Genomic DNA, 16,352 nt, shown 5'->3' with positions numbered 1-16,352 from the left:
CATCTAAGGTATCAGATTGTGGTATGAGGGTATCTGCTCTTTTAACTGCTTCAACCTTTAGAACTGCCTTTCTCAAGACCCCTGCTACAATTTCTCCTTGCCCTCAGTAGCTCAGTAGGGCAAGGAGAAATTGTAGCAGCGAGGAGGGATTTTCTGCAGAACAGGAGACTATGCTTTGCAGATTTAGGGAAAGGGGGTACCCCAAAGGGGTCTTGAGAAAGGCAGTCCTAAAGGTTGAAGCAGTTAAAAGAGCAGACACCCTCATACCAAAATCTGATACCTTAGATGACAATAAGGTGACACGCATTATCACTACTTTTAATCATAAATCTAGAAAGGTCCAGAAGATCCTAGCCAATAATTGGAAGATTTTAAAAGCTGACAACATAGTGGGCCCACTATTGAAAGAGAGACCTCAAATCACATACAGAAGGGGCCGAAATCTAAGGGACATGTTGATAAAGGGCGACATCACCGAAAACAAAAGACAACATGTACAAGGCCTTAAGGGCTTTTACCCCTGTGGCCACTGTAAGGCCTGTAAAACCAGTGTCATGGTGAAAGAGGTAGAAATTCCTGGAAAAAATGAACGTAAAGTCATCAAACAATTTCTGACATGTAACACTAACTATGTCATCTACATGCTTGAATGTCCCTGTAAAATGAAGTATGTCGGCAGCACCACATGTGTGGCCAAAAAACGAATTCAAGAACATTTAAGAGCAATCACACATGTGGATAACAGATATCCAATAGCAAGACATTTTCATGAGTACCATCAATCAAACAACTCCCTCCTCAAATACTTTGTGGTAGAACATAGGAAGGAGGGGTGGAAATCGTGAATTGGCCCTCAGAAAGAGAGAATCCAGGTGGATTATGGAGTTAGAGACGAAATTCCCTGGGGGCCACAATTTAGACGAGGAACTAGCAACACACTTACAAGATAACTAATCTAATTGGGTGTAACAAATGTCCATTTAGAAGTATATATGATCAGATATGTCCAATTTATTCTGAAGTTGATGTACTGTGAAACCTGCGTATAGAGACACCCCCCCACACAAAGTTTTTTTTAAGACCTTTTAAATTCACATATGTAACTGAATTACTTTTTAATATATGTTTATGTACCTTTTTGTAGGAGATATGAAAGGGAGAAGTCACATCTAACACGGTTACTTCATGGTTTCCCTATCAAATCTTTGTCACTTGGATGTAAGAGACTTTCACTTTATATGTAAATATAACTTCACTGGGCAATTGTGCACTTGTATCTGCTGTCAAGGGGGACATGTTGATCGTATTAGTTGGGGAAAATGGTCTTGAATATTGCCAATCTGATAATGTGGGATTTTTTTTGCCCAACAAATAATTGGGCGATGTAAACGGGGTCCCATAAAGTATGGAAAGTGAACTTGTCTGTATTAAGGTAACCCAGGCACTGGACCGAGGACAAATTACATATAGACAATGGATTGTATAAAATTATACAAAAACCTGGCACTAGACCGAGGACAAATGATATACAGACAAATGTACAACAATGCAGATTCTTGTAAAGTATGACTTCTGCACGTTCTGATAAACAAGGGGCACCAGACCTGGAAGTAAGATGGTTATAAGTATGAACCCCGTATCGCATTGTAACTATGAATTCGTTCAAAATGACGATCGCTTTACCTTATGCTTACATATGCGAAATTCCATAGATTTGAATTATAACATTCAGTGATAACTTTTGTTGTAAAAGTTATAACAATGTGAAAAGGTATGACAAGTCTTTAGAAATGACTGTGAATGATGTAAATTTACTGTTTGTTGGATGAGATTCACCAAGATGGTGGTTATGTTTACGATCTAAGTCACATGACTTCACCTTTGCCTCATTGTGTTGATGTTTGTATATAACATGGTTCCCCTAACAGAGTGGTTTAACGTGTGATCAAGACACAAGCAGTGTCGAAACGCGTAGCGTGTAACCAGGAATAAAACTCTTTTTGGCTGTAACTCCTTGAGTGTGCATCATGCTTTGAAGCAAAACTGTGGATTGATAACATTTTCGGCTTGGAGGTCCGCCGAACTTATGCGCCACCTGACGGGGGAGGAAGGATCCCGGAAGGACCCATCTTGTTGCTTGGAATATATATATATATATATATATATATATATATATATATATATATATATATATATATATATATACATACACTGAAAAAACCATAGGTTTCACACCAGTTATAGTTACCTGGAAATTTTACTGACATAAAACCATTGAAATTCCCACGTTATAGTTAGTTGGACTCACTATAACTTCCGCGCCTGCAATGCACTGCTGATGACGTCACATATTACATCACTCATGACATGGTCAGTGACATCACTCATGACATCACTGATGACACCATCCAGTGAATGTGTGTCTTTCTGAAAAATAAATATGTTTTATATATGTATTTGTAAAGGACGATGGAAGAATAAATGGTTAATTAAGTGTGTAAATGGATGTTTTTTTTAAAAGAATTGATTGGTTAACTGCCTTATTAAGTCTATCTTAGTGAATACATATATTAGCGAGTAACTTTTAAATATTGTAATATATGTATCAGTGTTTCACTTTGTGTATAAGTGGCTGCATGGGTTGGTGACTGACTCACTGTTTGTATGTGTTTTGAAGACAGCATATGTGCAGGACTGTATGGGTGGATGAGTGTGTATATGTGTGTGTTAGTGAGTGAATGACTGTCTCACTAGTGTCTTTATCAGTAACAAGATATGTTTTAATCTAGTATATGTGAGTATTGATGTATATAAGTGAGTATATGAGAGAGTGAGAGATTGTAAGAGTTCCTGTTTAAATAAGTATGTGTTTCTATAAGTGATTGTTTAAGTGAGTAAGTATGTGTAAGTTTCCTTAGAAGTAAAGTGGTAGTATGTGTATAGTTGTATATGCAAATAAATGGATGTTCAATAGTTTATTTGCATGTGTGAGTAACTTTTGGATGACTGTCGGTGTGTAACAGGATGTATAGGTGTATCACTACATATAATGAGTGAGTATATGTATGAGTGACTATATAGAACTGTTGGTGAATGAGTGGATGTGTATATAGATGGTGGAATTACTGAATTGGTTGTTGTAACTGGTATGGGTATCTCCATTTTTTTGAAAATGTTAGTTTCTATTTTTGAAGATGTGTTTCAAGGGTTACATTACACTGAAAGGATATCTGTCACTTTCTCACAAGGATGGTGTCATCAGTGATGTCATGAGTGATGTCACTGACCATGTCATGAGTGATGTAATATGTGACGTCATCAGCAGTGCATTGCAGGCGCGCAAGTTATAGTGAGTCCAACTAACTATAACGTGGGTATTTCAATGGTTTTATGTCAGTAAAATTTCCAGGTAACTATAACTGGTGTGAAACCTATGGTTTTTTCAGTGAATTTAATAGGTTTTTTAAATGCTAATTCCTAACTATAACTGGTGTGAAACCTATGGCTTTTTCAGTGAATTTCAAAGGTTTTTTAAATGCTAATTCCTAACTATAAGTCTCACTTTATAAGTAAGACTGTTAGCGCTCTAGTTGTTCTTTAGAACACTCTGGGACATTCTGTCATTGGGCTATAGTTGGGCTACATCTGGCTGATATTTGGGCTACATTTGGTTTTTTTTGTCTCTGGTGGCCATCTTTGGGCTACATTGGGCTACATTTGGGCTCTAACATATATATAGCCCAATGTAGCCCAATATATATTTTTTCAAAGTTAATTTTCGTAAAAACCACTGGAGCATATATCTTGAGACATAGCAAAGGCACATCGGGCTATCAGTCCCTACAATTTTGCAAAGTTTGGTGGAAATCCATTCAGCCGTTCGGGCTAAAAGTGAGTTTGACCGCCCTATGGAAATTAACATGGAGAAAACACGTTTTGGGACCCCCCCTTTTATCTCGGCCCCCGCTTGACGAATCCCCCCCACATTTTCAGGGAAGGAGCGGAGCGGGCCACCTACTTTGAGAAATTCGTGAAGATTCGTCCACCGGCGCCAAAGTTATTCCCAATAGAATGTTGCGGATTTCCTATGGAAAGTAGATCCTAACTATAACTACCTACTGGCGACCGCCAGGAGGTAATAAATATATATATATATATATATATATATATATATATATATATATATATATACATCCGTTATGGTATACTTAAAATATGTTTTATATTTTTGTAAAATACGTTATATTTATTAGTATTTTACAGATTTCCTCAGATTTAAAAAAATATATACTTGTTTCTTTTCATTTATAATAAAGTTGTTAAATTGTTTTCTATTTTCACAAATTAATGCTAAAATGTGCACTATTACCTAAAAATGCTAAACAAGATCTACATGTGTTGCCAACTTTTACATTACAATTATGTATGAGTCCAAATATGTAATAATAGTGGTTCAAAAGTAATACTCATATATTAAAATTAATCCAGGAGTATTCAAATACTTTACACCCATTACCCCTGTATCCCTTGCTTCCCATCCCTAAACTGAATGTTGTTATATTTAAATTTAAATTTGTTTTTTACATTTGTTTTTACAAATTAATGCTCGGGTATTAATGATAATACCTGAGTATTAATGCACTTCACCATGCATTGACCCTAGATCCCTTGCAACCCACCCATAAAACTTTATTAGAAAATGTTGTAATTAATTTGTTTCATTACAAGGTAAAATAATTACTGTATTTGGGAAGAAACCTTAATACTCACATACTATAATTGATACCTGAGTATTATTACACTTTCCCGCCCATAAATATTCCTTGCATCCTGTCCCCGAGACTTAATTTTGTAAGTTTTTACAATAATAAGTAATTGTTAAAAAACACTTAACAAATTATTAATTGCAAAATACATTAATATGCAGGTTTTAAAGTTGATACCTGAGTATTAATACACTACACTACCCATAACCTCTATATCCATTACAACCCTTCCCTAAAACTTTATTTTTATAGTTATAAATTGATTTACAAAAATTATTTAAAAATGTTTACCATATAATGAAATAAATTACCCATTAATACTCAGTTATCACAGTAAATACTGAAGTATTAATACATATCCCCACCCATTACCGCTATACCCCTTGCATCCCAGCCCATTAGCTTTAATTTAAAATGATTTTGATGTTTTTTCTAAATACCTAATTATTAATTGGTTTAAAAGAGTTTAACTTAAGTTAGGATTTTGTGTTAAGGTCAAAACCTAAGACAAATTTACTAATCCTAAATACCTTTTGTGAATACCGAAAGTCGTAACTTTAGGATTTTGTCTCAGATTACTTTTGTGAATGGAATTGGGCCCAATATTTGTACACTTCCCAGCACCCCAGTGCTACATTCTTCCTAAGGGAATTGGTGAATATCAGGTAAACAAGTGTTAGCTGCTGCAGTGTGATAAAACTGGTGGATCGGTTGACGCACTAGAGTGGTCAAAGGGGCTGTTATTCCATGATGGGGAAGTACCCACAGTTGGAGCCCAAGAGTCATCTGGCCCCACTATGTGTGAAGGTTTGGGATGTTGTGCTAAGCTGGCTGCAGGATCTTTCATGACCTTGCTATGCTGAGTGGTCCTGTTCAAGCTAAGTAGGTTTCTTGGATGAGCTGCTAAGGTGTTGGTTGTCAGCCTGCTGCTGTGCAATCAGTCTTTGACCTAATATACAGTATGGGTAACTTATTTATTTGCCGAGCTGTAATGTAATTGTCTATGAATGCATCTCCAACTTTGACCCACAGTCCATATATATATATAGCATGTTATGTGTAATTCCAATTTCTTTCTCGTATAGTTCGGGACTTCGTGATATACATTTTGAGGGAATGAGTTCTTTCTATCAAGTTCCACAGCTCTCCACAGCTACTTCTCTGACCGAACCTCTCGAACAACCGATGACGACAGAGTGGGTCTGGCTCTGGAAAAAAGAACATGGACTGTGGATTGAGTATGGACAGCATGTGAGTGTCCTACGTAGATAAAGATGGATGTGAGGGGAAGTTGTACTATGTGAAAAGAGAAAATGTAGGAAAGAAAGGCTCCTCATTTGCTGCACAAAGGGGCTGTATCAAAGACCATTCAGATCAGATAAATCAGGTTACAGGACTGATTTGGAGAAAGAGGCAGAAAATAATTTGCTCTTTTAGCAGATGGACTTAAGTTGACTTTTGCAGAACAATGAACAACAGACTTCCGGATCAGATTTAAGACATAGGGGCCTCTCAATTAGTTTTCATGCATCTGACTACTTCAATTCTCCAAATGTAAGTGTTACTGACTTATTTATCCTCTTGATTCTGTAGGGTGGAAAGGAAAAAACCGCAATAACATCGGCAGATCTGGAGAAAATCTACCTCACTGATAAGAAAGCAGTAGTCCCATTTCAGGCTGGAGATCAGCAGTACCAGATACACTTTAAAGGTACTGTGGCATCCATTGCAAGTCTTATTCTGATACATGTGTGTTATGTTTTAAAGAATGTCTGATGCAGCAGGTATTATCCGTGCTTTCATTCCACAGGGAATTGCCTCTTTCCTCAACCTCCCACCTGACTGTAACCTTAGAGATCCAACATTGCTCTGCCCTCTTCCCTCTCATACAGAACATATACTTGCAGCCATTGACTGTAGCCATTCATAGGTTTGCCCAGAGTCCCAGACATAGGGCCTGCTTTAGAGTTTGGCAGATGAATACTACGTCACAAAAGCTACAGGTATCCCATCAGCCTAATACAAGTGCCATCCAACATTATACCCTTGTAGTACAGCGGACGGCATATCTGTCATGTTTGTGAGGGAGTATCCCATCGGCTAAAATCTAAATTAGGCCCATAGTTCGCACATCTTCCTACCTTGCAGGCGAAACATTTCAGTCGCTTCTCTGGTTGTGAAGCCAGACTACATTCTTAAGTCAGTACTGCTGTGGGACTGGCCCCATCCAACTCATCCAGTCCTATGGGGCCTCCACAAGTCAAACACAAGCTGTTTCACATCCAACAGGCTCATGTCTACAGCGCTCACCATAAAACCAGAAGCTCAGCTCCATGCACTTCATTCATTCCCTCGGGCAATTAACTTTATTTAGTGATCTCCAGGCACACACCACACATTGTCATGAAACACCATGTTCGAGGCATATGGGCTGCAGATGGTACATTATGAATAGATCGCCATCTGGTGTTGGGCTCGGATGATTGCACTTTGTTTTTCTCTTGGAGAGTCTTTTGTCTCTTGGTGACTCCTCCCTTGGTTGGTAGTGCGCATGGGCATCGGCTCTATCCTTAGATTGTTTTTTTCCGCCATCGGGTTCGGATGAAGATCGAGACGCTCCAGATCAACTTCAGAAGAAAGTGATTTTCGGCGCGTATTCCCTTTCCAATTCGACGGTATTGTTATTCGAACGCGTTCATTTCCATTCCGACGCGTTACAAATTCAAAATAGAAGAGAAAAACTTGGATCTACGTCGAAGAACAGGAGGCCTTTCTCGACGCAGTCAAGCCCGGAGTCCATGGAAAGGACTCCATTCAAAAAATGTCCAACGTGTGGTGCTAAGTTCCCACACAAGGACCTACACGAGGTGTGCAACCTCTGTCTATCGCCTGAACACGAATCCAGGGACTGCGAAGCCTGCGCAGCATTCTCCTCCAAGCTAACGATTAGAAATCGTCGAGCTCGAAGACACTAGGTTTCCAGAATGCAGGCGGAAGAGATCCCGGAGCTGTTCGGGGACGAACAAATCGAGGAAGAAGAGGACCAGTCGGGGTCGGAAGGGGACCGGTCGGAGGTTGAAGAACTCATCGAGCAACAAACCGTGAGTGACGACGTCCCCTTACCGAAAAACTGACCCCGTGCGGTAACGACCCCGCCCTCGGGCCCGGTCAAACCGCTGAAAAAAGTTTCTGACGCCCCGCCCTCGGGCCCGGCAACGAAACCGAAACTGAAACCGAAACACTCAGACTCCCACCATGTCGGATCCGAGAAAAGGGCGACATCGACTTCGGCACCGAGGCTACATACAAAGGAGAGCTCGGTATCGAAACATTCCATGTCGAAACATAAATATGACTTATCGCCCAAGAGACACTCGATACCAAGAAAGTCGGAATCGAGCAAACATTCGGTGTCGAAAACAACAAGATCTGACGATCGAAAACAAAAGCACCTCTCGGAACCAGGACCCTCGGTACCGATTCAGGAGCAACAGACAGATCCCAAACAAAAGATCTTGTTTATTGATCCACAAACTGGGAAAGTGGTCACGAAGAAGAGAAAGAGTGAACAGTCAGAAGATAAACCTCTTCCTTCAAAAAAGAGAACAATGGGGACGAATATAACTACTCCTGCTTCTCCTCGTCCTAGAGTAACACCCTCTTCTCCTATTCCTCACAATAGGCCAAATATTCCTACACCTTCCACACCAAGACCAGCTACACCTCAGTCAGATGTAGACAGTGATCTAGGGGAGGGAGAACCTGAAGGGGATGACGAAACTATCCCAGATGAGGAGGATCCATGGGAAAATTATGATGTAGGGTCAGATGAGGACAACGACCCAGAGCTATATCCCTCAAAGCCTTCACCACCTGACGATAACACAGGTTTTGTGCAGCTCATTAATAGGGCAGCAAAATATCATAAGGTAGATATACATACAGAACCTCAAATAGAGGATTTCTTGTTAGAGACTCTACCTAATGCACAGAGAACATCAGGTACTCTTCCTATGTTGAAGGGTCTTCTTACTCACACAGATGAAATATTCGAAAACCCAGTGAGAGCCAGGGTGTTAAACCCAAGAATTGATAAAAAATACAAAGCGGCTCCAAAGGACCCAATATTTATTAGAGGGCATGTACCGCTAGACTCGCTGGTGGTCTCAAACGCTCGTAAAAGAGCAAACTCATTATCTACAGGAGAGGCTCCTGAAGGACTGGGTTCTTTTGGACCCAGCGGTGCCAGGGCACAACACCTAAAACCTTCGTGGGTAACCTGCTCCGGCGTACAAGTCACAGAGACACGGGACACTTCCTCTGACGTCAAAGATTCAAGGTTTATTTGCTGCAGGGAACACAGAGATCACGACAAGTACACAGCGTGCAACTTGGGGAGACTGCTTCAAATTGGTTCTGTGGATCGCTCCTTTTATACAGTTTTTACCCATAGGGTAACATTGAACACAAAAGTTTATAACCCAGTTCCCACAATTAACCCCCAGAGGGGTCACTTTGGTCACTTTAAAACACATGAGGTCCGGAACATGAGTGCGGAAACATTTGGCGGTTCCCAACTGTAAAAACCATATTCCCACCATTAGCAAATTCCAATCGGCAGTAAAGTAGATCGAAATAGGAATGAAGGCAGGTGCAGAGGAAGACGGAGACAGTGGGGAGATTGGAAAGGGTGTAAAAAAAGGAGGTAACGGGAAACACGAGATACAGGCATCAAAGGGACGTGCCTAATGAGATGCACGGCTGAGACAATAAGCCCGTGCGGCAAGATGAGCCTCGAGCGGCGCCATCTGCCTTACAGTAGCATCCCCCTCGTCATAAAGACACTTACAAAGAACATGTGTCTTCCGCAAATATCTTGGGAGTCCCGGGGTCGCGAAGCGGACAGCGTCCGTTCGCTGGCTACTTGAGGGCAAGAGACAAAATGGATGCCGTATCTAAGATGGAACCCGTGGGTACAGATGAAAAACCCACGTAACAAACGAACAGAGTTAGTTAGCACAGCGAAACTGCGCACACTTACTAAACTCGTCATTTGCGGTTCATAGATACCAGACTCGACCATATTCGTGCGAGTCGAAAGCACCACTTACAATTGTCACGGAACCTCAGACGCTCCTTTTGCCCTCATGTAGGCAAGCACTAGTCGGAATCATATTCGATATTCATCAGACCCTCGAGATGTCGTTGTAGCATAGCTCTGTCCAATCGAGTCCCCTTGGTAACAGATGGTTGTCTCATACACGTTGTAGCACAGAGGCCACATAAGGCAGGACCACACTGCACACAAAGGCAACACGTGAACAGGAACACTACCACAACTCCAATGATCGTCAGAATTTTCCAACCCCAAGTCGACATCAGGCCCCAAAACCATCCAAGTAGCGTCCAATCCCCTACATCCACGTGTATGGATTCGGAGATCTTATGCAACCTCGAGATGGCTTGGTAGACAGTAGGAGCATTATCTGGGATGAAAATGCAGCAGCTCGAATGGATCACCTTACATACCCCACCGCGATCTGCTAGGATGACATCTAAAACCATTCGGTTTTGTAACGTCATAAGCCTCTCCGCCTGAAGTTCTGTGGTGATATTACCAAGGGCACTGGCAGTAATATTAGCTGTCGATTCTACCACTCGAGTCAACTGTCTCAGGTTCCTACTATTAACCATAGGTCCCCAAAACGGGAGGAAACCCTTGAAAAAGTCTCCTGCCTCTTGACCGGCAGTGTCCTCTTCGCTAATTACGCCTCGCACAACTCTAGTCTTATGATAATCGGCATCTACAGTGAACGTCGGAGGCAACAGATTTGCAATAAAACATGTGCCCATGAAGTCTGCGGGCAACCATGTGTATGCACGATCATAACAGATAAAGTAGGTACCCTTGGCAGCCAGAAACACAGGGGATGAGAACATCGGCAAAATGTAATTTTCGATGCAACCACTTGCTCCAAGTCGGGCTTGCGATCTTCGGCCACGACCCATGATACAAAGATTACCAGTGTGGGGTACGACCCATATTGGAGGCGAGCTTTTAAGCTGCTGTTCACTAGTGAACACACTATATTCACCTCTACTTAGGACCTTATAGGCTTGTACCTCTTCCTCAGGGATAAGCGAATAGTCATGGATCTCACTCTCCATATCCTCTATTGCTATCGATAAAGGCTTCTGATACGAGGTAGGGCCAGAGTAGGGGAAATGTGGTTCTCGAATGGGGTGGAAACCCAGTGCGCTTCGAAACATTGTTTGGAATGCTCGAGCTGACCCTTGGGAACTATACGGTAACACCAGATATGGAATTCCCTTATCTGTAGTATGTGGCATCAACCCACACACCCAACAATTAGTAGTGTTAACCACTAACTGATGCTGATGAAGGAGCTGAATAAAGGAATTATTGCGGAATTCTACACGTCTAGCCTGCTCGTGTTCCGGTAACATATGAAAAGAATGGGGAGAAGCAGTAGTGGTAAGATTAGGGTAAGGAGTAGGAGTAGGTGTAGCTGGTAAGAAGTAGGACATAGTGTAATACACCCCACCTGCCAATAATGCAGAAGCAGTCAAAAACAACATAAACAATTGAAATATGAAGCATTTAGTACGACTGAGTTGCTGCAGCTTGAGTCTATAGTCTTGAGCTCCTTCCAAATCATTCAGCTTCGAGAATGCCATTCCCTACGACCGTCCGCAACGTTTCTTGACGCACTCCGTTCTGTGCAGCAATAGTCAATCCCTAGGAGTTCCTAGGAACCGACGGCCTTTAACCTAGCGTCAAGACCTGCTGTCCAGAAGGAAGTACGCGCGCGGCCCTACGGCCTTCAATACACAATACGTATATTCAAGCACAAAAGTCTCTCTGCTGTAAAATGAAAAAGGGTACAAGGAGGAAGCTCAATATATGTACAAAAATTACAGTGATATGAACGTTCAAAACTGATCACGGGAAACGGGGATAATGCAGTTTTCGATTTCAGCAAAGCAAGAAAATTTTATTTGTCCTTAGTGTGAGATCGCAAAGAATATCGATGTTTCCCGGGACGTGTCTGTTCGTCGAACAAAGGATCTGTTGAAGAGACAGCGTCCTGCTGATCAGTTGATTGATCTGGTTTCGAGTCTTTTGCTGACAAATGTTCAACAGTGGCTGTCTGCTGCGCTGAGGATTCTCCAACAAGCTGTGCGTCGCTGAAAGGCACGAACGCCGGCAATGTTTCTGTCTCTGATGATGCAATGCCTTTCCTTACCCACGGGTCTGCCGGCAAAGGAATAGGGACTCGCTTACAATGGGTAGCATGTACCCAATTTTTCCGCCCCTCAAGACGAACGGCAGTCCTCGTGGCCAGGAGCACCTGGTAAGGTCCGGTAAACCGGGGGTCCAGATTGTTCTTTCGTGAAAAGTTGCGTGTAACCACCCAGTCTCCGGGCTGGAGCTGGTGGCCTGGACCCTCCGTCTGCGTCGGCAATGCGTCGTAAACCTGTTGGTGAATTAACCTCAGTTTAGCAGTCAAGTCATGTAAGTAGTCAATCAGCATTGGATACTCAAGATCAGAAAATATCCCTGGCCTAGGAACCCCCCACACATTCGCAGGACGGCCGAACACTATTTCGTAGGGACTAAGCCCTATTCGGGAGTGTACAGTCGCCCTAGTTGACAGTAATGCTAGAGGCAAAGCGTCAGGCCACGAAAGACCAGTCGTAGCCTGAATCTTCGCTAGCTTCAGTTTAAGGGTGCCGTTGTACCCTTCTACCAATCCAGCTGACTGGGGATGATTGGCGCTGTGGAATTTTTGATTAATTCCAAGGCCCTTACACACACTCTTCATCACACTTCCGACAAACTCACTTCCGTTATCTGACCACACGACTCTAGGCATTCCATACCGAGGAAAATATTCCTTCAGTAGGATCTTCGCAGTTGACAAAGCAGTATTGTCTCTGAGAGGATAGGCCTCGATCCATCGGGAGAATGCGCAAACCACAACTAAAACGTATTTCAGGTTATTGCATCGCTCCATATGGATGAAGTCCAATTGAATCACCTCAAAGGGATGCGAAGGAGGAGCAAAACTGCCAGGGGGAGTTGGGGTTCCTTTGCCAGGATTGTACATTATGCACACCATACAGTTCTTCACCAACCGTTCAGCACATTTCGTAATTCCATCATTCTTCCACACAGGCGACAACAACTTACAAATACCTTTCGCGCTAATATGTGCCAACCCATGTGCCATTGTCACAACGGCCAGTACATACGCGTCAGGCAACATCCATCTTTTCTGATCCGACAAATCAATCCAGCAACCACTCACATCTAACTTTCCCGTACTCTCTTTCCACTTCATCTTTTCAGTGTCGGTGGCCTCATTCTGAATTGCTTTCACGCTCTCAACGGTATCCTCACACATACTTGATTCTGTAGGCCACCTGACCGAACTCGTCACATACATTCGAGTGCCAAGGTTCCGGGCAGTCTCCTTAGCAATCTCATCTGCAAACGCATTACCACGACCAACATCATCCGTCACTTTACGATGTGCACTACATTTAACAATCGCAACTTGTTTAGGCAAAGTCAATGCATCCAAAAGATCGTTCACAAGCTGGCCATGCTGTATCTTCGTACCGTGCGACGTCAAAAAACCACGCTCTCGCCACAGTCGTCCAAAGCTATGCGCTACACCGAACGCATATTGACTATCAGTGTACACATTCACACGTTTCCCTTTCGCTAACACGCATGCTCTAGTAAGAGCAATCAGCTCCGCAGCTTGGGCAGAATTCTGATTCAATCTTGCAGTTTCAACAACAGTGTTCAATGTTACAACAGCATAAGCAGTAGTCACATCACCATTCGGTAACTTGAAACATGACCCATCCACATACAGAGTGCCATCCGGATCGTCCAATGGGGTGTTTTTAAGGTCCACTCGACCTTTCGTTTCCTCTTCTGTCCGCAAGTAACAGTCATGTTCTGCTACTTCATCTGACTCTGTGCTAATTGGTAACAAAGTTGCCGGATTTAGGACATTACAACGTTTTATCTGAATATGGCTTGCCAAGAGCGTCAATTCGTACCCAGACAACCTCGCACTCGTCAAGTGCTGAGTTTTCGTACGATTCAACAAAGTATCGACTGCATGCGGAACCATCACCGTAAGCATATTATCCATGACCAATCCTGCTGATTGTCGGATGGAGACCGCAGCTGCCGCAGTTGCTCTCAAACAACTCGGCAATGCTCTAGCTACTGGGTCCAAGGTCGAGGAAAAATATGCACATGGACGTTGCTTACCACCGAAAGGTTGCGTTAAGACACTCAAAGCACAACCTTCCCTCTCGTGAACATATAGTGTAAACGGCTTACTGTAGTCAGGGGTACCTAACACAGGAGCCGAACACAATGAATCACGTAATTCAGAAAAACTTTTCTGACATTCTTCCGTCCATGGTAAAGGAGTTGGAACATCCTTGCACGTAAGAGCCACCAATGGTTTCGCTAGCAATGAAAAATTAGGAATCCACTGCCTGCAGTACGATGTGATACCTAGAAAGGCACGCACATCTCTTTGAGTTTTTGGCACAGCCATTCGCGCAATCGCTGCAATTCTCTCTGGGGTCAATCTCCTTCCCTCCTTTGACAATAAGTGACCTAGATAGGTTACTTCTTGACAACAATATTGGAGTTTAGAAGGTGACACCTTGTGATTTAGCTCACAGAGATGTTGCAGCAACGACACTGTAGCAAGCTTACAAATGTCCTCAGTATCAGCAGCCACCAACAAGTCATCGACGTATTGGATTAAGGCCGCACCAACCGGCAACCGAAACGTATCCAGTTGACCCTTCAAGGCTTGGCTGTAAATAGATGGACTTTCACAGTAGCCCTGAGGAGCGCGTTTGAACCGGAAGCTACGCCCACCGAGAGAGAAACCGAAAAGGTCCCTGCTCTCTTCGGCAATCGGGATGCTAAAAAACGCATTTTTCAAATCAATCACCGAAAACCATGATGCAGTAGCTGGAATCAGAGTCAGTAGCGCCGTGATGTCGGGCACAACAGGAAATTGAGGAACCACAATTTTATTTACCTCCCGTAAATCGATAACAAAACGATAAACAGGCTGTTTGGTAGGATCTGTACGTTTAAGAATGGGCAGTACAGAGCTATTGCACACGTTTCCCCGCGTCTCTTCAATAACATCTTTCTCGATCAAGTCATAAATGATCGCTAACAGTGCTCGTTCACCATCAAGGGAGATACGATATTGGGGAATACGTGGCAATCGCACATTCGATTTCAACTGAACAACATAGGGAGAGATATCAAGTAGGCCCACATCATTTGGACCCGTCGCCCACAAAGACGCAGGAAGAGAACTCAATTCCGGTGGAAGCCTATCGAGAGACAAATACATAGGAGAGACAACCCTCTCCCCTAACGTAAGCTTTACACCCGCAGGAGAACAATACAATGTTGCATACAAACGTTTAAGCAAATCCAAACCCAATAGATTTTCACCACAACCCGTGGTTAAAATCAACGGAGCTTGGAGCTCACGTGGCCCAATTTGAAGGGGCAAAGGGCGAGAAACTGGATTGCTAACGGGGGCGCCAGAGAATCCAACGGAAACATTTGTTAAGCCAGACAAAGGTGCGCCAGGGAGTTTCGAATGCATGATAGAACTTTTCGCTGCACCAGTGTCCAACAGAAAAGGCTCAACGACGCCCGATGTAGCAACTGCGACGTAAGGCCCTCTCTGATCAACCGGAACTGATACCACTCCCTCTCCTTGTCTTTGGCTGTCCTAGTAATTACTGTCGTCAGTTCCCTGATCGACGTAATAATCGTCTACATTGTACTGCGCAGATCGTCCTTGCGACGATCCACGTTGATCGAAACAATTATTAGAATTAGATGAATTGTCTGAGCGATCATTTTGAGCACCACGACCTCTACCACGTGATGCCTGCTGTGAACCACCACGGCCTCCTTTAGACGAATTACCACTATTACGTTCATTTAGAGCAGGACAATTGAATTTGATGTGTCCCTCTTGTCTACAATAAGCACATTGATTATACCCTAACGAGGATCTTTGGAAGGAGGAATCATTACGCGACTGTGATCTATTCGATTGCGGCTGCGACCTATTCTGTTGAGGCGCATTCTGATTGGAACGCGGCGGATACGCTTGTTGCAGCAACACTTTAGTTTTCAGCTCTTTTGTCTTTTTGTCAGCACGGTCATTCTCTTCTTTCTCCCTATTTTCGTAATATTGTGCCGTAGCCAATATCTGAGCCGAGGTAGAAACGGCCCATGCACTCTCTGAATTCTTCAATTTATTGCTCAAATCGGGCAACAAATTCGACACAAATTTATCCACAAACAACCTCTGTCCACCCTCGGTACCCATATCCTGTCCACTATGGTCAATGAATGCTTCCTCAAACCTCGTAAAGAAGTCGGAAACACTCTCATCTTTCTTTTGTTTGCAAGCGGACAGTTTGTCCCAATTTACTCTCATAGTTGGCATAAGTGTTTTCATAAGCGTTATTATTCTTTGA

At 42.9% G+C, this 16,352-nt stretch overlaps 1 protein-coding gene across 2 annotated transcripts in view; it reads left to right on the top strand.

Annotated features, from left to right (window-relative positions):
• The window catches only part of LOC147734645 (protein mono-ADP-ribosyltransferase PARP12-like), an 844,521-nt gene that overhangs the window by 560,535 nt on the left and 267,634 nt on the right, over positions 1–16,352 (top strand). For both annotated transcript variants that reach the window (XM_086952943.1, XM_086952944.1), the window contains exons 5-6: positions 5,852–6,017; positions 6,360–6,477. In XM_086952943.1, coding sequence (XP_086809069.1) covers positions 5,852–6,017; positions 6,360–6,477 — 284 coding nt within the window. The remainder of the gene's footprint in view (positions 1–5,851; positions 6,018–6,359; positions 6,478–16,352) is intronic.

The sequence above is a fragment of the Lissotriton vulgaris genome, chromosome 1_2, assembly GCF_964263255.1.
Source record: "Lissotriton vulgaris chromosome 1_2, aLisVul1.2, whole genome shotgun sequence".
Lineage (NCBI taxonomy): Eukaryota > Metazoa > Chordata > Amphibia > Caudata > Salamandridae > Lissotriton > Lissotriton vulgaris.
Note: the sequence above shows the minus strand (reverse complement) of the source record. Positions and strands in the feature narration are given on the sequence as shown.